The following is a 22,122-nucleotide window of genomic DNA, read 5'->3' as shown; positions in this document are numbered from 1 at the left end:
GATACCAATTCTAACAAGCAGTGACGTGCCAAAAGACAACTGCTGCATGGGCTGGGTGTGCTCGCAAGGTGGGGGGAGGGCTTATAACGCAAAGGGGATTCCAAACTGGGAAAGCAGCGACGCCAAAAGCATCAATAAAGATAATGAAATAGTTCTTACACATAGGAGATAACAACGGGGAGCGTAAGTACACTGTACTTTACTGGTGCTCCTGAGCCCTCGCAGGAAATGAGCTCTCGTCTGCACAAACGAGACAGGAGACAGGAAAGAAGAAGGACACTGGAATTGACCAATAGTAAGCAGGAATAGAGTGGTTTTATAGATTACTACAGGTCTTGCAGACAGCGCATGCGCTGGCAAGGCTCGACCTAAAAAAAGCAAAACCACTAGGACTGGCATTGGCAAGCAATCATTTTTTTTTTTACATTGATTTGGAAAACACATACATTATGATCAAAATCGTGAATAAAAAATTAAAGGAGTGGCCCAGCAGTCCAGACACATTTGTCTTGGCACGGAACTGCACTTCAGGTGGCTGTTCACAGGTGATGAAGTCACTCATAGTTAAAGAGAGCCAGTGGATTCATTGGGCTAACCCAATCGTCCAATGCTGTGGACCATGGATGCAAAATGTGGTTAACAGCAGAGGAGGCCAAACAGAGAACAGGGCTGAGCCAAAGCCTCTCTATTAATGTATGCACTTTTTTTTGCAAAACATGAAACTGGTTAAACAGTTAAGGGTATCGAGGCCAGGCCTAAACTAATTGCAGAGCGCCTAGCATATGCATTTACTATTTGGTAGAGGAAGAAGTGCAGCTCCAGGCCTTTTTCTTTTCCCAATTCTAGTTGCAACATGAATTTAATACACAGCTTCTGCAGCTCTATGAATAGTAAATGAAGTACCAGTATGTTTCTCCTTGATTAAAACCTGTAAAGCGGCTTGAAGCAGGCACACAAGGAGCTCTTCAACATGACCACTAACCCACTGAGCTCTCTTTGATTAAATACAAAATCTGTGATGATCTGTGCTTGCACATTGCGGGCACATTAACCCTCTCAGTTATTTTAGGAGTTAAACCCTTGACAACAGAATGTGCACGTATCTCTGCAGCCACCGCATTAACCACCAGCGTTACCTTACTAGCATTTTACCCTGAAATGTGACCGATACACAAAGCTGTAGAACCATGCTATTTAATCCCCAAGCCATTTTAAAATTCAGCCAATTTGTGACAAATTAGGCAATTCAGACCACTGTTTCCAATATCCTTGAGGACGAGTTTGTAAAAGACCTAGGCCGAGTGTCACTCACTCGGCTTCTTGGCGCTGCCTTTGATGGATCCAGCCCTCATTACTCTACCCGAGGGCCCATAGGACTAAAATGCATACAATACCCTCTCGCCCCCCCTTTGTGTGCCATAGCCCTGGCCTTGCAGCTTCAGAACCCAGTGATGTAGCATTCTTCAACTACCGCCGCTGGCCCAGAGCTAAGGCCTCAAAGGCAGCCCCACAATGTGTTTTTCATGCTCTTCTCCTACCAGTTAAAGTTTAAGAGCTATTTTTGAGGCCTGGCCTGGCTCTCAAAGCCAGTGCACGAGCTGCACCCTGGAAATATTTCACATGTAGATAACGTACAAATAAAATAAAGTGTCTTCAAAATGTTCTTTTATAAAAAAGTGTATGTTGTTAACATGCAGAACCATTTCATCGTAGTACATCGGATTTATTGATAGTGATATTTTAAAAATACAATCCCATGATAACAATGCCACTGGTGAACTAAGAGGCAAGTCAGTTGTCACATGTACACTATCTTCCTTGATTAGTAATATACAAAAACAATCTTGTCTATTAAATCAAACATAAGAGGCTTTTGTGCAGCGCACATCTTGAACTCATGTGTTTAAAGGTGGTCTCACGAAATAATGAAGACAAGCTTTGGCATAGCCAATAGGTCTCGCCTTTGGGACCTTCTAAATAAAAAATAAATAAAACTGAAGATATGAATAGTGTTAGGATGTAAATGGTAGAAAAAAGGGAGGTAAACTTGTCAGTGTGGAAAGGAACCAGTGGGAGTATTGTTACTTTTAGTCCCAGCACCAAATTAAGAATGTTTCTTTTTAGGTCTCGACTACGCAGTACGCAAGCGCTGCATAGGAGGGGACCTCTTGCTATCGCTCAGAACTTTTGCTTAAACCGTGCATGTTTTGCATTGGTTTTTATTGCAACTCGTGCACGTTTGGCGTTTCCCTTGCGGAAGCGAGCAGCAGCGCCATCTGTTAGCAATTATCACCCTGCCGCTGCTCGCTCCCGTAAGGTAAACGCCAAACGTGCACGAGTGGCAAAACAATCCAATGCAAAACATGCACGCATTTAAGCAAAAGTAAACGCTGTGCGTGTCTGGTCCCTATTACCATGCAGAGACTGCTTGTTTCTTTTCTTTGTGAGCCACTCTCACTGCAGGCACAACGTGTTTTTTTAAATTAACGGAGCATTGTGTTTTAATGCGCTTTAATTTTTTTTTATGAACGGAGCATTGCGCTTTAATGCTCTTTACATTTTAAATGCAGTACTGGGCTGTACAGAGCCCTCATTGCTGTGCGTGCCATACATGAACGGATATTTGTTTGTTGTGTAGTGTGCAGTACTGGGCTGTACAGAGCCCTCTTTTGCTGTGCGTGCGCTACATGAACGGATATATTAGGCTCTTGCTCTACAAGGTCTGCTGGCTGTTTGTTTAGCAAATTCATACAGCGCAAACTGAACTCAAGAGTAGTAGAGACCCTTACAAAACACCCAGTTACATTACATGAGCCACTCTCACTGCAGGCACAACGTGTTTTTTTTTTATTAACGGAGCATTGCGCTTTAATGCGCTTTAAATTTTAAATGCAGTACTGGACTGTACAGAGCGATCATCATGCATAATTAATCAATTAATCTCCCCATGGTCCCCCTGTTTACTAAAAACAGGGTGCTAAGGAAATTTCACATGCGCTATAAGAAGAGACCACCCCGTTAAATCTGTTTTGTGTTCTATCTACTCGCCGTTTTTTGTTTCTAATATGCGGCCTCTTTCTGCTCTCCCATGTGCCCCCTTCACGATCCTCCTCTCTTTCCGCATTCAGCCAGCACCCTCCTACCCAATAGTCATCCACCACCACCACCACCACCACCACCACGTCCACCACCACCACATCCACCACCACCACCATGTCCACCACCAGCACCAACATGTCCACCACCATGTCCACCACGTTAACCATCACCACCACCATGTCCACCACCACCACCATGTCCACCACCACCACCACGTCCATCACCACCACCACGTCCACCACCACCACCATGTCCACCAGCTAAGTAAGCCCAAACACAGCAAGAGTATACACAAAAGTATCCTATATAAAGTGATAGTAATGCTAGTGTTGGAGGTGAGATAAAAGGGGTGAACAAGTGTTGTGGCAAATGGGGTGGATCAGAGCAGGAAGAATGCTTTGCCAACCTCCTGCCCCACTTGCTGTCTGTCCTAGGTCGGGCTTCAAGGCCCACGTGGAGAGATGTTGCGCATTTGAGGAGGGATTGGCTATGTATTAGATGCTGCGGATGCCACGGCATGTTATGTGTCTGTGTGCGAGGCACTTTGACGTCTCACTGATGTGGTCCGCTCTATCCAGGACTAGATATAGGTATTTGGTGTCATTAGAGGTACAATGTTGGGCTTTAATTCTACAGGTGGTTCTTCTAAGTCACACCGAGTGTTTTCCCGTTTGGTAGGTGTTTTGACCATGACAAAACAGAAAGAAACTGCACTTGAAGACAGGCATCTTATCGGAATCCTGTGCACTAATCGCGGGCTACAATGTACAAGAGGCATGAGACGGCCGACAGCGAGTGTTGCTTTGTTGGAGTTGTAGGGCAGTTATATAAAGCAAAAAATGAGGGGGTAGGTTACAAGACAGGGAGTAGCGTAACTGTCAGGGCGTCCGACTTTGGGAGCACAGGAACATGGTTTCCAGTTTCGGAGTTGGCTTTATATCCTGTGATTCTGGGCAGATAACTTGATATCCCGGTGCCTACAAAACCAACGTTTTCTTGCGTAAAATTACAGGGGATATTGCCATTATAGGGTCATTCACAGACTGTCAGATTGTTCACTGCAAGGTGCCACCAGTATAGTAGGCTTTGTCATGGGGACCCCTTTTCCGGAACATGGGGGTGCACTGTCCAATTCGCAGGCATAGATTCCGTTCTAGCGGCAGTTCACCGCAACAGACGCAAACTCTCAGTAAGGGCACACTACAGGTGGAGGGAGCTGAGGTAGTTGGAGTGAGGTTTTGGTGGAATGTGGACACACATGAAAACATGTCCTTAGACGGTGGATTATTAGTAAGTGTAAGTAGGGGCCTACCACTTATAAAAAGGCCACAGTAACAAGATATCAATAATTTATTCCCTTGCACATCGCTTAGTAGCTTGGTTAGCTGCGAGGTGCCACCAGTATAGTGGGCTTTGCTGTGGGGGGCGCCTTTTTTCCGGTGCATGGGGGCTGCACTGGCCAGTTCTAGCGTCAGTTCACAGCAACAGACTCAAACGCACAATGCGGGCACACCGCAGGTGCAGAGAGCTGAGGTGGTTGGAGTTAGGTTTTTCGTGGCACGTGGGCACACAAATACATTTTAAAAATATTTTAGGATCAAATGATAAAAAAAAAAAAAATATAGAATATATAAGCAACAGCAAATGTCAATTTTATGGATTAAATAATTGTGCTTCCCAAACGAAAAGCACCAACTTGAGACGTCGGGTCGCACTTGCCTGTACAAAGTCAAAGATTGAGGCTAACGCAGTTCGGGAGACAGTATAAATAAATATGCCAAACAGGGGCATATAGATAGGAAAGGCGTATCTTTTACACACAGAGTCTACATAATGGAGTGATTACATAATGGACCAATTCTAACAATGGGAATCCACTACGCTTTCCACAGGCCTCCAGAACGTTGGGTTCACACTGACAGTTGCATAATGATGGCATTTCGAAGCACATTTAGTATCATGGGCTAGAATCGCTCACAAAACCTGCTGGGGTGGTACAGCTTGATTTATAAAAAAATAAAAATAAAGAACACTAGTTCAGCTATAGTGCGGAGTATCCCTTAGCCTTGTTCTCACTAGGGTGGGTGTGCAAGTCACCACGCCTGAGGGGACGTGAAGGGAGTTGTGGGATACTAAGCATTACCTGCTCCTTCTTCCCCCCTCCCCAGCATGCCCATACCACTGCAACACAGTTCCAGGAGAGTGAGGCGTAGCATATACTATAGACGGTATTTGGAATGTCAGAAAAGTTTGGAGGTTTATGCAAACAAAAGGGTTTTCACATAAAGTCATTCGAAGGTATCACAGCTTGCTAAACTTGTGCTAAAATAAATGATTTCTAATAGGGTTTCTATACTGTAATGCCTGTATTTAAATAGCGAAAGATGGACCATCGGGTTAACATGTTTGTTATAAAAGAGGGCAAACACTATACCTGATTAAACATTCAACAGAGGGAGTAAGAAACAAAAAAACCAAAGCCAATTGGGCTATAGGGCATAAGGAAATAAAGGGCATGTGGCCTGGACGCAATTAGGTAATACCCAGTGACAAATGTGGACAGGTGAAAGAGGGATCAATTGGTACTATGAGCAATTTAAGTGCATGCAGCAGAGCCAAAGTAGACTGTTCCCAAAAAACTGATTTCAAAGATAGTAAAAGGAACATAGGAAGCATGGAGGAGGAGGCATGGGGTCGCTCTAAATACATAGCTGTTAGGAAGGCACAAGTTTTGGAGGAGAGCCAAAGACCACAGCTGCTGCAAAGCCATGTAGTTATCATGTTTATTGGAACATAAATATGAATAAGTTGCTTTCCATTATAGGTTATAAGCAAGAAACAGTCAGTCAGGTGGCAAAAGGGATATTGTCAGAAGCTGGGTAAAGCATTGCAGGAATTAGGAGCAAAGTAAAAGGGATTTGCGGAGAAGGATGTAGCGTTTGGAACAAGGCAACCGTACCGGCGTTGTGTACAGACTTTTGCGAACATTATAGCTAGAGATTTAATTTCAACAGACAATTTTAAGGAGTTGGTGGTGCGGGGCAAACACTTTGTGGTGTGGGCCAAGGATGCAAGTAAATATTGGTGCTGCGTCTCAAAGGATTTGACAACAGTAGTATGCAATGTAAAGCTAATGGTACAATAACAAAAATGAAAATATTTGTTCTCCAGGATGGGCAACATGTGAAAATAAGACCAATATTTGGGCTTTCCGGGTTATCCAGCGGGTACCAACAGCTAAACGTGACAAAAGCAACAATCACTCTTTTGTTAAGTATAGCTAATTCAGACCACACAACATAGCCTTATCAGTTAGGCCTTATAAAACAAATCAAATTAGCAAGTGACACTGTGTCACTGCATATATCATCGAGGTGGACACCCATTATTGCCCAGTTAGGCTCCTGGCTGGGTTCATATATAACAGGCAGGAGTCAATCACTAGGATAACTCCTCACCCACAAATATGGGATGCCAGAAGTTCAGGGGAACTTTATGTGCACACCGGTGCAAAACGGCATAGGAAGAAAGAACGCGTAAGCAGTATATTATAGTCTTTACTAATATCTTATTGTTCACCATTGCTGCGTTTGTGTTCTACTTCACAGAGTGCAGAGCGGTGTGGGCGATCGCACACTGTTACCTTTCAAGGTCTGCAGACAGAGCTGGCGGCAATAAAAGGGGGGGGGGGGGAATTCAGCATTCCTTTTCAACATTCAAGGGTGCACTTCTTTAAAAATTCAAACGTGCTGCACCCAGTCAACAAACACTTGACCATCGACCTGGGGAATAAACAACTTACCAACTATAGGAAGGGGCAACTTCTTTCTCATTAGGAAGAACGACCTCCAAACTTGGCCAGAAGCATATATGAAACAAAAGTGGGCTACTCTTACATTATTCCTAGGAGGTCCCTGGCAGGGGCTCCATGCCAAACCTTTTACGGAATATATGGGCAATATTTAATTCAAAGGTTGTTGGTGTATTAGAAGAATTGAGGCGCAGTTGGCAGGTGGGCCTTCCTGGCAGCGAAAGTTCCCAGCAAGGCGTGGCTGTACTTACAAAGCGATCCTACGTAAACATAGCATTTGCCGAAGGGAACAGGCCACAAACAGGTAACAGTCAGGACCCAGGGGGTAATGGCAGGCGACCACAATGACCTTGGGGGTTGAACCGGAAGAAAACAGACAAGGGCAGAGCCTGTGGCCCAGAATAAGTTGGGAGGTGTGATGGCACCCGAAGTGTAAGGGCACCCTGTCGGGTTGGAAGCAGAAGCTTAGCCGGAAGGAAAGGCGTGGTGGTACTGGAGGTGAAAGGTCACCCGGTCGGGTTGGAAGCAGGTGCTTACCCGAAATGAAAGGTGTGGTTGCACCGGAAGTGAAAGGTCACCTTGTCGGGTTGGAAGCAGCCGCTTACCCGTAATAGAATTTGTGGTGGCACCGGAAGTGAAAGGTCACCCGGTCGGGTTGGAAGCAGACGCTTACTTGGAACGAAAGGTGTGGTTGCACCGGAAGTGAAAGGTCACCCGGTTGGGGCTGGAAGCAGACGCTTGCCCAGAATGGAAGTGAATAACGGCCAGCACTGAATGGAGGGCAGAATGCTTCTGGCTATGGTACAGAGGTCATAGGCTTGCCGATTAAATAAAGTAATGCATGTTAAAGGATCGCTTGTAAGTTTAAAACACCCTAATAAACTGAAGCCTCAATTATGCCATAACGTAAAATTGGTGTGGTCTGAGTTTGTGGAATCCGGGTGGGGTGACCAGGTGGGTGGTGCCTTGGCTAGGAAAATCTTGGTAGCAGTTCATCAAGAGTCCCTGACGTACTAGGTAGGTTTAATGAAAGTAAATAATCCTGTGGAGGTTACATGTGTATTTCTATAGAGACTCTAAAGAAACTCTAACGCAGCAAAAAGAAGAAAAAACAGACTGCTAAAGTTTCGTCTGATTATATTTTTTTAATCAGGAAGTCTAAACTTTTGCGGTAAATTTCGTTTATCATAGAGTACTCACCTGCCGGAGTTACCAGTCAGGACTTCATTTTGTGGGAATCCCCAGAAAGTCCTTCCCCCAAAGTAACCTATTCAAATATGTAAACACACAGTTGCACACGAACACATACAGCACTCATCAATCACTAAAATCATTTCTAGAGAAGATCAGGCAACATATGCGAGTTTAGGTGGTTTTAATTGAATTGAGGTTCACAAAGTATACGTTGTGTTTTATGGTCCCCATTTGCTGCGTTTCAAGCCTTGTTGCGATAGTATAAAAACAGAAGAAGAGTTGTACAGCCTCATTCTACAGAGAGTGGACAAAGTTTAACACCAGTTCACAAATGTTACGGCTCGTTCACTGCATGTAAGCATTACTTAAGACAAAGCGCTTTTGTTTTTAAAATATTTTGTTGGACTTTGATCCTTGTAGCGTTGACAAGTTCAGACGTTTGTGGAAACACGAGTAACTTCTTCGGTTGTGTAACTTTGGAGTGTGGCTAGGTCAAACCTCGCGCAATACCATTATTATAATCAAGATACCAATAACATCTGAGGGGTGCTCGAGGGAACAGCTGGAAAACGGCCACCCACGTATCCAAGAGTCCTCCGTGACCAAAGGTTCACAAAGAGCAGAATGCACAAAAAGACCCTGTTCCCGAGCAGAAAGCAGAAATATATTATCAGATTATCAGTCCAAGAAAATATCAGTCCAAGTCTTGTATGTTAGTATTCTTCTTTATTTTCTCATCCTGTTCAAAGCCATAGGTATTTTACAAGTGGCTCATGACAGGACAAAGGCGTAGCAGGTATAGCCGAGATGTAGCTAACACGTGTTTCGTCTTGGGTATATCGCCCATCGACTTCCTCAGGGCAACCATTAATTCATATTCAGGTCCGCCAAAATAAAGGCAAAGTCTGTAAATAATACCATTCATGGTGGGTCTTAGTAATGCTTGTATCCCAGGAATTGTAGTCAGTTTTATGATATTAATGGGAAGAGCACACCTCAACAAGTACATATCATGACAGCAGTGTTATTACTGCTATCATGGTATGTACAGTGTTACTACTGCTGTCATGATATGTACTTGTTGAGGTGTGCTCTTCCCATAAATATTATAAAACTGTTTATGTCTCCATATATGTATAGGAATCACTTATTTTACTAAATGTAATTCAGTTCACTGTTTTGTCTGGTTCATATGTACTTATGTCTAGCACATGTATGTGTGTTGTAAAAAGTGTTTTGTCTGTTTGTATATATTTTAGCCCTAAAGAAGTCCGCATAAGGACAAAACGCTTCAGCGATCTCGAATTTTAAGAATTTGTTAATGGAAAAAGAATTAAGAATTTATTTGCCTACAATCAAAATGTATCAGTGCTTTCTTCAATTGGGAAGATCTTGACTTATTGTGCTTTCCTTTTATATTGTGATTATGGATAATAAGTAAGCTCCACCCAAAAATAACTTACTTGCTTGAGTGCAGGGCCACCCTTTCTTCATGGTGGTAAATGTGCTTGTTTGAGTGAGATTGCAAAGTGAACAGTGAGAGTGACAGGTGAGTGAAGTGTCACATGAGTGCAGGGTGAGTGGTGTGCTCGTGTAGTTGCAGGATGAAAAGCATGAGTGCATGGTGAGTGGTGTGAGTGCAGTGAGATCACTGTGAGTGCAGGGTGAGAGGTGTGCTGATGTGACTGCAGGATAAGTGGAGGGAGAACGGCTTGAGTTCATGACGTGGGATATGAGTGCAGTGTGGTTGCTGTGAGTGTAGGGTGAGCGGTGAAAGTGACAAGTGAGTGGAGTCTCATGCATTCAGGGTCAGCGGTGTGCTCATGTGAGTGCATAGTAAGAGGAGGGTGAATGGCATGAGTGTATGATGAGGAGTGTGCTCAATGGGAGTACAGGATGAGCATGAAAGTGAAGGGTGGGTGATGAGAATGAGGAGTGAGTTGTCTGAATGCAGGATGTCTGCCAACCAGGTCATTCACATCTCTTATTTATGCATACTTCAAACAGCAAATACAAATAGAAAGCACTTTCAAATGTGTTCTAGGGCTGCATTAAAGATCCATGACTAATATGTACAGTTTAAGTTTAATTAAACAGTAGGACACAAAGTCAGAAAAGTCATGTTACAAATGAATGGATGCCATTGTATTTACAGCCCTATTTAGTTGAAAAGATAGGCATTTGCAGACTCTTTAAATAACAACAAATGGCCAGTATTTTTCTTTTGGAAAGGTGGCCTTTTCACTCAATTCATTCTCCCACTGTGACAGTAAAAATAAAATCACATGTAAGGTTAGTCAATAGGCAGAGTGGGGACCCAGGGGGTACTGGAACCATTAAACAAATAAACCCTCCTTAACCAGTTCCAAAGAGATGTAAATGGTCTTTAAAGACCTGTCAAAAACTCTGGGGTGGCCGGAGACAAGAGTCCAGACACTGCCCAGCCCAGCCTACAGCAGCTCACGCTGCAGCAGCCCAAGCTGACACACACGATCACAGGTAACTGGAGGCTGGTCACAGGTCAAGTGCAGGGCCATTATAGATAGCGCTTTCGCGTGCTAATTGCCCTGAGAATCACAGAAGGGAGAGGGGAAATTCTTTTGTCCCCCTCACCCCCTCTCCCTTGTCCCCTGTGTCCCCTACTCCAAAATCTGGGGGAGATATACCCTCGCGTTCCCTACACTTCCTATGCCCATGCTCACATCCACAACCCCTGTTACTCTCCACCCCTTTTAGCACATATGTAAAAGCACATCAACAGGTATATTTTTCCAGGTTTGACTTATGAGCATACTTTATATTGCTTATCATTTATCTCTTTCCAAGTGTTGCATAAAAGCCCAGACCTAGGTATTTATAGAGCTGGGGGATTGATGCAGTTCAGGCTCCTGCACTCACTCAGCCTCCATTTGTGGCAAAAGGTATACTTAAACTGACCACTTCGCTTGGAGGCCATTACATCTACACACTAGACTGCTGCTGTGCAGCAAATAGGTTGAACGTTTGTTTCAGTTCCAAGTTGTAAAAAATTTAATTATTATTTGGGGTGGGTGACTTCCCACCTCAAGGAATAATTACAACCCTTGTCAGAGTGAATTCTCAAATTCACTAAAATAACCTGTGCTCTACCTTTTGGTAGCTATGGCACAGAGCAGACAGGCTTAATTTAGGGCAGTATGTAAATTATTTATAAAGTACTAAAACAGCAATCAAATCAAAAAGCAAAACAATAAAAATCCCATGCCAAATAAAAACAAAAAGAGCAATATTTAATTAACAACATTAAATCAAAAGCACAAAAATCCAACAACGGGATCTGGAGATATAAATTTTTAAAACTATAAGTTGAAATAGCCCAAAGAAATTTCTAAGCAGGACCTAGGCTCAGTAGATCAAGACCTAAGCTCAGTTTTTGGCGATGGAGCGTGTGTTGAGTACACCACCAGGTTTGTCACAGTCAAAGATTTTCCTTCTGATTCAGTCTTTTAAGTCCGAATCAACCACATACATACACTTCTAAAGCCCCTCCAGGACCTTAGGGAAGGCACTTGGAGACTCACAGCGTGTCAGGTACAGGCCACTAGCAGGGTCCAGCCCCAGTCCAGTTGTCATTGGTTTATGTTGGTAGATGCACCAGAAACAGTGATTCCAGATGATTTATTGACTTCTTGAGAATACCACCAACAGCTCCAGAAGAACCGCCTACGCTAGAACATCACACAGTCTTCGGTTCTAACATTCCTAACAACTACTTTCTATGCTAAAGATAACATAAAGAAAAGACTACCCATAACTCACTGGTCAGCTGAGATGGTACAGAAAAAGATGTCTTCCACATTGTTGTCTCCATGTAGCCACACAGGAGGTCAACCAGCTTCTTAGTCTTGAGCACAAGAGAGAGCAGGTCCAATCCTTCAGGGATCCTCTCAGATAAAAGCAGGTCCAGTCCTCTTCTGACCGACCGCAGGTCCAGAGAGTGTTCTGAAGTGGGTGCCTGGAAGTTCTACATTTATGTCTGCCCCTATCTAGTGGGGGGGGATGATTTATAGGAATGCCCTAAGCAATGGGTTAAAAGATCTTGTGATTGATTTACTGCAAACAGGCCCAAAATGTCATTTGCCAGGGCATTTTCATGATGAAGTGGAAAAAGAAAATCCCCACAGCTCCCTCCATGCACATTCTGTGGAGTTTGGAGGAGCCCATTCAGGCCAACCTATTGTTTGCTCCGGGGAGGCATTTTACACATATTCAAGGCTGAGCTCAGGCCAGCAGAATAGGCAAAGATGTGTGCTAATTAGCCCTCGGACAGTTCGGGCAAAGTGAGGGTAGCTAAGTTATTTTTTTTCTATTTTTTTCTTTTGTTAAAAACCTTTTTGTTTATCCAGCTTGAAATCAGTGATAATCGGCTTCAGGAACTACCAGGAAAAAGTTGTCTCTAAAGGCCGGACCCATGTTCTGGAGAGCCTTAAAATAACAACGTAGGTTTTTGAAAAGAATACATTGCTGAACAGGGAGTCAATATTTGGTCTGCCTTAGGCCAAATGGGGTCCGTACCGTGGAAAATTCAGTAAGAGCCAGACTGCAGCATTTTTTATCAGCTTCACAAACTGATAGCCCAAATACAAAGTGTTTTCCAAGTCAAGCCTAGAGCTTGCCACTGCTTGGAGGATAAGATTATGTGTTTTTCCGCTAGGAATGGCACAATAATATGAAGAACTTTTAAATTATGGAAGCACAAAGAGGTAACTTTGGTGATCTGTAAAATGAAAAAGAGCCCCTCATCAATTACAATCCTGAGATTTTTCATTGTCTTCACTGGCAGAGGACATTGGCTTCAGGGCTGTAACTGAGAAGAAAGTCTTTCTCTTTACAACTGGGAAGACAATAATGATGCTCTCTCTAGCATGGCTTGGCTTAACTATAGTTAGAACTGTATATTTTGGTAAGAAGAGCCAAGCGAATAAGCCAAGGCCTGTGATCTAGATGACCTAAACACAACAGTAAACAGCCAGTGACCACTGTTGTCTTTAGAAAAAGGTAGTATCCCAGGGGAATTGTCTCTTCTCTGTGTTATGGTTTTCTACCCACCCTCTCCCAGAGCAAAGGCTTTCGTTCTTTGTTAAATCCTCTGTACATGACACATGATCACCTGCAATATAGGCTGTAGAGCCCTGTGCTATGTGAGTCACATGGTATAATCCCCAAGGCAGAGTTCTTCAATCTGTGGGGCGCGGCCCAACACCATCTCAGGGGGGGGCGCGCACTACACCCTAAGATCTCACCTTTCACTGTTTCCCAATTAATGGGGCAGGACATGCCCATACTTTTGTACTTTTGAAGGAAAGCTCATTCAGGGAGCTGAAATGCATCAGCTGCAGTGGGAGGCAGGGAGTCTCCTCTGCTATGAAACTGAAAGCAAACAACCAGAAGCTATCGGATTCATAGCAGAGAAGACTCCCTGCCTCCCACTGCAGCTGAAGCATTTCAGCTCTCAGAATTAACCGTCCCGGGACAGTTAGCTTTTCACATAGAATAGGCAAAGTTTCTCTTTAAATTACGCATAGCTGCCAAGGTTTCAGAGTGCTATATGTGACATTCCCATAATTTTAGTGTAATTATCAGTCACTTTTCAAGGACTGAGTGACATTTTCTCGTGAGTAAAATCAAGCAATGAAGATGAGAGAATCATTTAAATATTCATAAATTACACCCATTTGAGCATCGAATAACAGTGCCACTTTAGAGTAACTGTTGTAATGTGGCACACACTGCACGACCAGCACCCACTGACTGCAGGCAGCAGCCTGATCATGCGCTGCCAATGAATTTAATTGAGACACACACTCAGCCGTGGGTGCCTTAGTGCACTGTACACTGTCTCACTACTTACTTCACCTTTTGAGGAAGCCATCTATCTCTATGCCTTGGAGTGTCTGGCTTCACTATTTTCTATAAGGCTCACAGTGATATACTAGGGGCTAGCATTGTCTGATAGAAGTGTTAAAGGTACGGCAAGATTGAGGTGGCCAGCATCAGCCCCTCTCGTAACACAACAACTGCTCTAGGCTCTGAGTGGCCTAATGGTGAGCGGAGCCATGATTGTTGCAGAGAGCCTCCCCGTCCTGTCAGTCGGCCAGTTCACTGGTCAAAGAGGGGAGACCTGCTGCTTTGCAGAAGCTAGGAGGTCCACAAGATGAGATAAGCTTCTGGACCCCTGGGGTGGGAGCCTTCACTTGCTGATCCCAGAAAGAAAGCCTTTCCTGGGCGGAAGTGTTCACACCTCCCCCTGGTCAGGAGGAGCCATCTGTGGCAGGGGAGCTTCAAAGGCCTTGCCGCCTTTGTAACGTGACCCCCTAGCCTTTCCTGCTATCAGGAGCAGGCCCCCAGCAGGCCCCCTTCCTGTCTCCCATCCTTTCCAGTGAGAAGACAGGCAGGAAACATTAGAACAGCCCAGAAGGTATTCTCACATCTGCCAACTCCACCCCTCAGGTGGGGGATGTGAGGTGAAGCCCACTCTTCAGTGCCCGCCATCTTGCAGATGACAGGCACTCTCCAATCAGTATAAGGGATTGTGCCCACTCCCCCACGTGGGGTTATCACACTAAGTGTGTAGTCACCCTAAGGTCAGTAGCCCATTGGCTACTGACCTCCAGACCCCTAAAACGCCCCCTGAATACAGTATTTAGGGGGCTGCCCTGAACCAAGAAGACAGATTCCCGCAACCTACGGAGAAGGATGAATGAAGATGCCCAGCAGAGGAGACTGCAGAAAACAACTGACTTGGCCCCAGCCCTACCGGCCCGTCTGCAGTTTCCACAGATCCTGCGCCAAAAGTTGCATTGTCCTGCAGCCAGCGACCACCAGAATACCTGGGAGGACTGACTGCCTTCCACAAAGACAGATTCTCCTGTGAGCAGCAGCACTGTTCAAAAGAAACAACCAAGAAAGACTCCAAGCCTGCTGAGGACAAAGAAGCCTGACGCCTGGAACCACCACTGCACCTGACGCCTAAGGCCCGAGTCTGAGGGGCTCACTAGTCCCAGCGAGGTCCACCAGCGCTCCAGAATCCGAGTCCACCGTTGGTTGACCACTCCAGGACTCTGCAAGAACCCCCCCCCCAACCGCGAGTGGACCGTTAAGGTGAAATCCGACCTCAAAAGACACCTCTGCATCCAGCCATGTGCCTTGGAGAAAAGAACCGGAGGTGCACTTACGTGTACCCGAGCCCTCCAAATTACCTGCCCAGTTGTTGGTTCCTCCCGGAAGACTTCCTGGACCGAGCCTGCAGACAAAATCCAAATCAGGCAAACCTCATTGAAAACAACAGTTCATCTGACGCCAAAACAACAGTGCATCCAACGCCAAAACAGCACCCGGCACCCTCTGTACCACTGTGGGTGCACCTTGTGTGCTAACTCTGATCCCCCTTTGCCCTGGTCTTAAGTCGAGGAGCTTTGCTTCCACAACCTTGTGGCCTGCTCATAAGCAGCCACCAACAGGACGCTCCCTATCTCCCATTGGATAACATTGGGCCTCAGCCCTCTGCACCCGGCTGCCCTAGTGCTGCTGAGGGTGCTTTGAGAGTGCATCCTCGATCCTGGAGGAAGCCCGGATCTAACCCCAGAAACCCAACTCCCACTAAGAAGGAATTACCTGTAAACCGATAACTTCATTTCCTCCCATAGGATTGCATTGACTGCTTTTCTTTGAAAATTCTTCTAAGTGTGGAGTTGGTTTGTATGAAACCTAGAAAAACGGCATATGTTTAAAAACTGAATCACTTACCTTTTGTCTAGGGAATGTCACAGTGTGATATCAAGGCATCACACTGATTAGCAAAAGTAACTTAAAAAGTAATCCAAGAAGTAACGTGCACAGTAATCTATAAAGTAACTGAAACGTAATTTTGAACTGTTGACTTACCTGTAAATCAACCAACTGCATTTGAACCTGCATTCAACTGTAATTCACTGCATAAACCTTGCAAAGTATTATTTCACTTACCTGCACCTGACCTGGCTTGGTTCTAGAAATAAAATAACTAAATAATATTTTTATACAAACATATTGATTTGAGTTCAGTCTTTGAGTGTGTGACATCATTTCCTGCCTGAGTTTGTACAATAAATGCTTAACACTACCCTCTGTAAAGCCTTAATGCTCGCCCACATTACCACAAATAGAGAGTAAGGTATTATCAGCTTTTACCTCTGCCTACCTTTGAGGTTCCACTGGACTCTGTGCACACTGTACCTTACTTTTGTACAGTATATACTGAGCCAGTTTTCAACACTTTGCTAGTGCTTGTCATAGTCTTCTATCGAACCCTCCACCTTGGAATCAACATGTTTGCAGGGTGTCAGTCATAGACAATGTGTTATGCATCTTTTAATTGAATATGGGAACTGCAGAGTATTGAAGGGCTGACACTAGCTCATGAAAATAATCCCGATAAAAAACTAAAAGCCGAACTAAAGGGATCAATGACACACGCAGCCCCCCAGCCATCTTCTTGAACCATCATGTAGCACTTTCCCATGCTCCAACCACCCCAAGCTGTGAGTAAAACCTCTACTCCAGCTTCCAGACATTTAGTTGGCTTACAAAGCGAATTTCCAACACAGCATGTGCCCCCAGCCAGTCCAATCCAGACCAATCTTCCTTCTGTGCAGGGACCGGACACCATTGTTTTGGCAAATGCTTGAATAGGGCCCTTTGTCCTCCCAGCAGGCGAGTGCTATAAACTGGCAGCAAAGGTGACATTGCTGAACTCTGTAAAGCACCTCAAGTAAATAAACTCTATTTTTCCTCTTTAGCACTACCTACCACATGAATATGGACTCCCCGTTTTGCATCTCACTTAAGGATGTGCAAGAAGCTCAAACATATCTCCAGGACAAGGTTCATTTGACCCCAGTTTTGACCAGCTCGAGCCTGAATCGGACCACAGGCCGCAACCTCTTCTTCAAGTGTGAAATCTTCCAGAAGACAGGATCATTCAAGGTAAGCATCGAGGAGGTTAGGGACGAGCAAAGGAAGACTCAAGAACAGCAGCATTGATATTGAGACTAACGGAAGTAAGTCCAAACAATCAGGACAGCAAAGACACAAGATAGACAGACTTGGGACTCTGGGTAGGACTCAAGGAGAACAAGCTCTGAATCCAAGATAAAAAGAATTGGGGACATGCCTTGCTATGCACAAAGATTCTCAGAGGATCCGCCCTGGTATAAAAACAGAAGACAGGTTCTGGCATCAATGTAAGATAAAGGAGGGGTGGCTCTGCCATCAACGTGAGACTCAAGTGTGAACGCCTGTCATAAAAAGATGCAAGGCTTACCATCTCTGGCATCAAGGTACGACTCCTGACAGTAAAACTGACATCATCACCCTCTGGCATACACCTTAACCGCGAATCACCAAACACCTAAGTGGAGGTTTTTCTTAAGAGGCAAGTGCCTATGAAAACCGAACAGGACTATTTTACCCAGCCCTTTCACCTATCCTAAAAACATTTGAAAGTGTTTCTGTACTCTGGTCTCTTTTATCAATTCCCTAATCCTGGTCCCCCTTACTCGCGCCTGTCTCCATTAGCTGTGCACCAGTGCACTGTGCACACTTCATCTGTACACCACTCCCCTTCCCTATAACAAGCCTTTGCAAGTGGCCTGTTGTTCATCTCCTGTGCCATTCATTTCTGCCCCCATTGGCCTTCTCTATTCCTTTATCCCATTTTGGTAACACTGGTAAAAGCAGATATGTTTGCACTCCCAAATTTTATTGTACTTTGTTTTTTGCAGATCCGAGGGGCTTTGAATGCAGTTAGAAGTCTTACCTCTGGAGGAGAAGGAAAGCCAAAGGCTGTTGTGACTCATAGCAGCGGGAACCATGGACAGGCTCTTGCCCTGGCAGCAAAAATGTCAGGTCGGACCACGTGCATCTTCTAAAGAATTTCCATGGACAGGAGAAGTGTAAACAGACCTGCGGTAGAGAGGAGAAGAATTATTGTAAATACAAAGGCAGCTCTGAATTCTATGGTTTATACTGTTGTAGCTGACGTGGGCATAGGTGCATTAGATGAGCAGATGAGCATGGGGGGGGGGGGACACTATCTGCAGGGAAACGCCATGCTGGAAGAACATGGCAGTCCGTGTCAGATGCAAATATCTGTCATAATTCATAGTTGATTTCTGGCCTTTTCCATTCTAGGGATTCCTGCATACGTCGTGGTCCCAAGTACAGCACCATCCTGTAAGAAGGCGGCAATCTTGGGTTACGGAGCCCAGGTGGTGGAATGTGAGCCAAGCGATGAGGTAGCTGACAAAGCAATGGGCATTTCGTGTACGAGTACTGGGTTGTGTATCATGTGCCATCAAAATAAGAACAATTATTCTTTGTAATCATTGACTTGTCAGCTTTAACTTGCCAAATCCTGTAGTCCTCTGCATCCACCCTCAATTCACAGACTGTGCCACAATTGCTTACTTTATGCATGTTTGTGGTCAGTGGTGGCTTTTGGTAAACGATGCTTGTTGTCAAGTTAACCATCCTTTTGCTAGAGAAGGCAGTACTATGCATTTTACAACCACAGTTTTCTCTCTTAAGACCAGCTCTACTTTGACACTTGGTCAATATGGTTTCATAAAACTACAAGCATTGATAAAGCCAATAGATCGCGCCTATGCGAGAGCTTTTGGCTTTGTTAATGTATTTCTGCTATGTTATTCAGCAGCATTACTGCTGTTCAGAATGGCAAAAGGTAGGGAAAAAAGTGCTATGACGTGGCCAGCGTTGGCGGGCACATATTGTTTTTTTTCTGATAGGACAGGGGTGGTGATAGTTCTTTTTATTCTGGTGAGACTGGGCAGGAGAAAGCAACAACAGGTGGAAGGGGGAGGCAATGGGTGAAACTGGGCAAGCAACAAATGGTGAAACGTAGAAAAAAGCGCAATGACCCGGCCAGCGCTGCCCGCATCAGTGCATTTGTTTTCTGTTGGGAGAGGGGTAGTGGAGGCATCAATATAGGAGAGGGGGCAGGTGGGATGGGACAAGCAAGAGCACTAAGAGATGCAAGGTGATGCGCTAAGAAGATACACGGCGTTGTGCTAACAGATGCAAAGTCCAACAGATGTAAGGGGAATCATTGACAGAAATAAAGCAGTGTGCCAAAAGATGCACAGTGCAGCAGCAGATAAAAGGTGCAAAGCTAACATTTTAATGTGGCCCTGATATACCTCAAGGTGCTGTAGAATAGAGACATCACCGTAAATGTACCCAAAGTTCCTAATCTTAGTTTTTTTCCCACACTGCATAAACAGGCAAGATTTATATTAACATGTATTTTTCAGGGGGGGGGAGGCAGAGGGAATAGATGTACACGGAAAGCTGAAATGCTGAGCCAACTAGTACTAAATGCAGTGGTGGCTCCTCTAGGGAGTGCTGCGGGGCGTTGGGGCGGGGCAGGGGAGGGGCAGGTTGGGGGTAGTAAACTCCGGCATACGGCCGAACGGAGTTAAGTAAATAAATAAAACAAATTACATTGCACGCACTGCATCGCCATTTGGCGTTGCAGTGTGTGAGAAGTTGGCCTGGGATATGATGTTCACTAGTTAAAGTGACCACCTTGTACCATGCCAGGCAACCCTTATGGTGTGGTTGTAAGTCAACCTTTTCGGACTAGCTGCCCTAGTGGTAGCGTAGGCTAAGCAGTCTTTGAGGCTAAACTCGTTAAAGCGTGTTAAGCAGGCTGTTTTACCAAATGTAACCCCCCTTTATACCAATGAAAGGACACCACACAGATATATATTGAAAATATATATGTATTTATTTCTCAATGTATCCCCTAGACTCTTTATGAGCACAGGAGCACAAATCGTTAAACAAGACAATGTTATAATATACAGAAGTTGCACTTTATATGGATGGGCCCTGGTGGCCACTCAAACCATATACTAAAATAGTGGTATAAGTACCACGAACAGGAAAGGGAAAAGGCCTAGGGCCTCTAGAATCGCTGGGCCTACAAGGAGCTAACTTCAGTTAGTGACCAGGAGGTCCACGGGTCGCGTGTGCAGTGAGTAAAGTCACACGCGGGCTCCCATAGGTTTTCAATGGGTGCGTAAAAGTTACAAAGTTACTGCAGAAAGGATCTTCTGGTTGGACTACGATCTCAAGATTCAAAACACAGACACTAGAGATGTTTCTCTACACTTGGGCACCGGAGTGCCAGCGTTACCTCACCCACAGGAAGCGGGTGCATAGGTCTCGAAGTGCGTCGGGTTTCTTCTATCGATTCAATGGAGCCTGATGACAAAGATGCTGCAGGCGGTCGGTCCAGAAGAGATGCGTTGGATCCAAGGGTGGATCGGAGTTGTAGAAGACCTGAAAGCAGAGGGGACGGTGTTCACAGTCACTAGCCAGTGACCGGCGTGGCACCAGGTAGGTACCAGGCGATGTCGGGTGCAAACAGGTGATGAGGGGTAGCTTGTCTCCGCAGCCACGTGGTCCCTGAAGGTTGACGACGTCCAGGAGTCGGTTCACGAGCTGTCCCACGCAGGCTCTCGCTGTCGGCGGTGTCGGCGACTCGAAAGAAGCAAACAAGCCTTGGCAAAGGCAGGAGTCGTGGAAAGAGATGTAAGCTGATTGTTCTGACCAGCAAGGTCAGAGGGGCTGCTCTTTTGGAGAGCAGCTAGGGCCAGTCTGGACCAACCAGACCAGCATCGTTGATTTTCAAATAGGTTGCCAAAATGGCCACTAGCCAACGGGCCAGGGACCGGGCAGGCGCGTCAAGATGCAAAGTGCAGAGGGGCCCCACGCAGATCGTGGAGATGCTGGAGGGCTCACCTTTGGTGCAGATGCTGCTCGGGTGTTGGGCTTCTCAGGACCCAAAGCACAACTTGGAGGGAGCCTCTGTCGTTGCGCTTGCAGCTTGTCGTCGGTCTTCCAAGATGGCTGGCTCCACGTGTCTCGGTGCCTCCACGGGTTCCTTCTTTGCAGGGACTGTGGATCGGGCGGTGAGAGGTCTGGATGTCCAGGTCTTGTCGGGCTCTGGGCTCGGGCTCCGGCTGGAGGCGGCGGCAAAGCAGACGTCGAATAGCTGGTTGGTGCTTGCGTTAGCAAGATGGTCACTCCCTGACCATAGGGGAGATTTCCTTCTGTCCTCTGTGCAGCAGAGCGTCGAAGTTCCCATCTTCTTCTTGTAGTTAAGTTGATTCCAGGATGTCTGAAGTCTTAGGACACAGCTCCTACCTTTAAGCGGATTCTAGGGGCCGGACTACCTGCTTGGTCCCTCCCTATGGGTGGGACCAGGAAGGGGGGTGGTTACACCCCCAATCCTTTGTCCAGCTCGCCCCAGGTCCGGGGCTGGTGTGCCCCAGGACCGGTTTGAACTGGCATATGCACCGAGGCTCCTTGTGAGCCTCAGGCATGTCTGATTCTATTGAAGCCCTACCTGACCAATACACAAAATCCTGTCTGGGGTGGTGCTCGCACCTCCCCTGGCAGGAAACCCTTTGTCCACGTCTTCGAAGCTGGGAGGACTCCCAGCAGCAGGAGGGCAGACTTGTGTCTGGGGTGGCAGCATCCATTTTGTGGAGCTGAGGCTATGTCTGATTTTACCCGGGTTTCAGGTACTGTACATGTCGTGTCCCTCTAGAAGGGTGGAATGCTAACCCCGTTGCCAGAATTGGCGAGGGGTTAGTATTCCAATTCGTATGACACCTTACTCGACATGTTTTGATAAAGCCAAACCAAAGATAGCATTTAACCGCGAGGTTCATAATGCACTTAAGAGTATATGGTATGGCGATATCTGGAAACAGTAAAAGGAAGTGGTTCCGATCACTGCAGACAGGCTCAGCTCATGCCAGAGCACCATCTCACATGAAACCAAGCACTCTGCCTTCAGGATTGTTAAGGCCTGCCATAGGAGTGACTTATAGGTTAATATGTGTTCCATTTAAGGTTAGGTATAGGTATACTACACCTAAGTAAGAGGTGATTACACCAACTTACCCCAG

At 45.6% G+C, this 22,122-nt stretch overlaps 1 protein-coding gene across 1 annotated transcript in view; it reads left to right on the top strand.

The window, feature by feature from the left end:
• Nucleotides 1-22,122, top strand: part of LOC146858271 (serine racemase-like) — a 119,365-nt gene that overhangs the window by 7,865 nt on the left and 89,378 nt on the right. Inside the window, exons 2-4 of the mRNA XM_085646904.1 lie at nucleotides 16,921-17,107; nucleotides 17,905-18,028; nucleotides 18,314-18,417. Of these exons, the coding sequence (XP_085503030.1) occupies nucleotides 16,934-17,107; nucleotides 17,905-18,028; nucleotides 18,314-18,417 (402 nt within the window). The 5' untranslated portion in view covers nucleotides 16,921-16,933. The remainder of the gene's footprint in view (nucleotides 1-16,920; nucleotides 17,108-17,904; nucleotides 18,029-18,313; nucleotides 18,418-22,122) is intronic.

The sequence above is a fragment of the Triturus cristatus genome, chromosome 3_2 (genome assembly GCF_964204655.1).
Source record: "Triturus cristatus chromosome 3_2, aTriCri1.1, whole genome shotgun sequence".
Classification (NCBI taxonomy): Eukaryota; Metazoa; Chordata; class Amphibia; order Caudata; family Salamandridae; genus Triturus; species Triturus cristatus.
The sequence above is the reverse complement of the archived record's forward strand: the minus strand, read 5'-3'. Positions and strand labels throughout refer to the sequence as shown.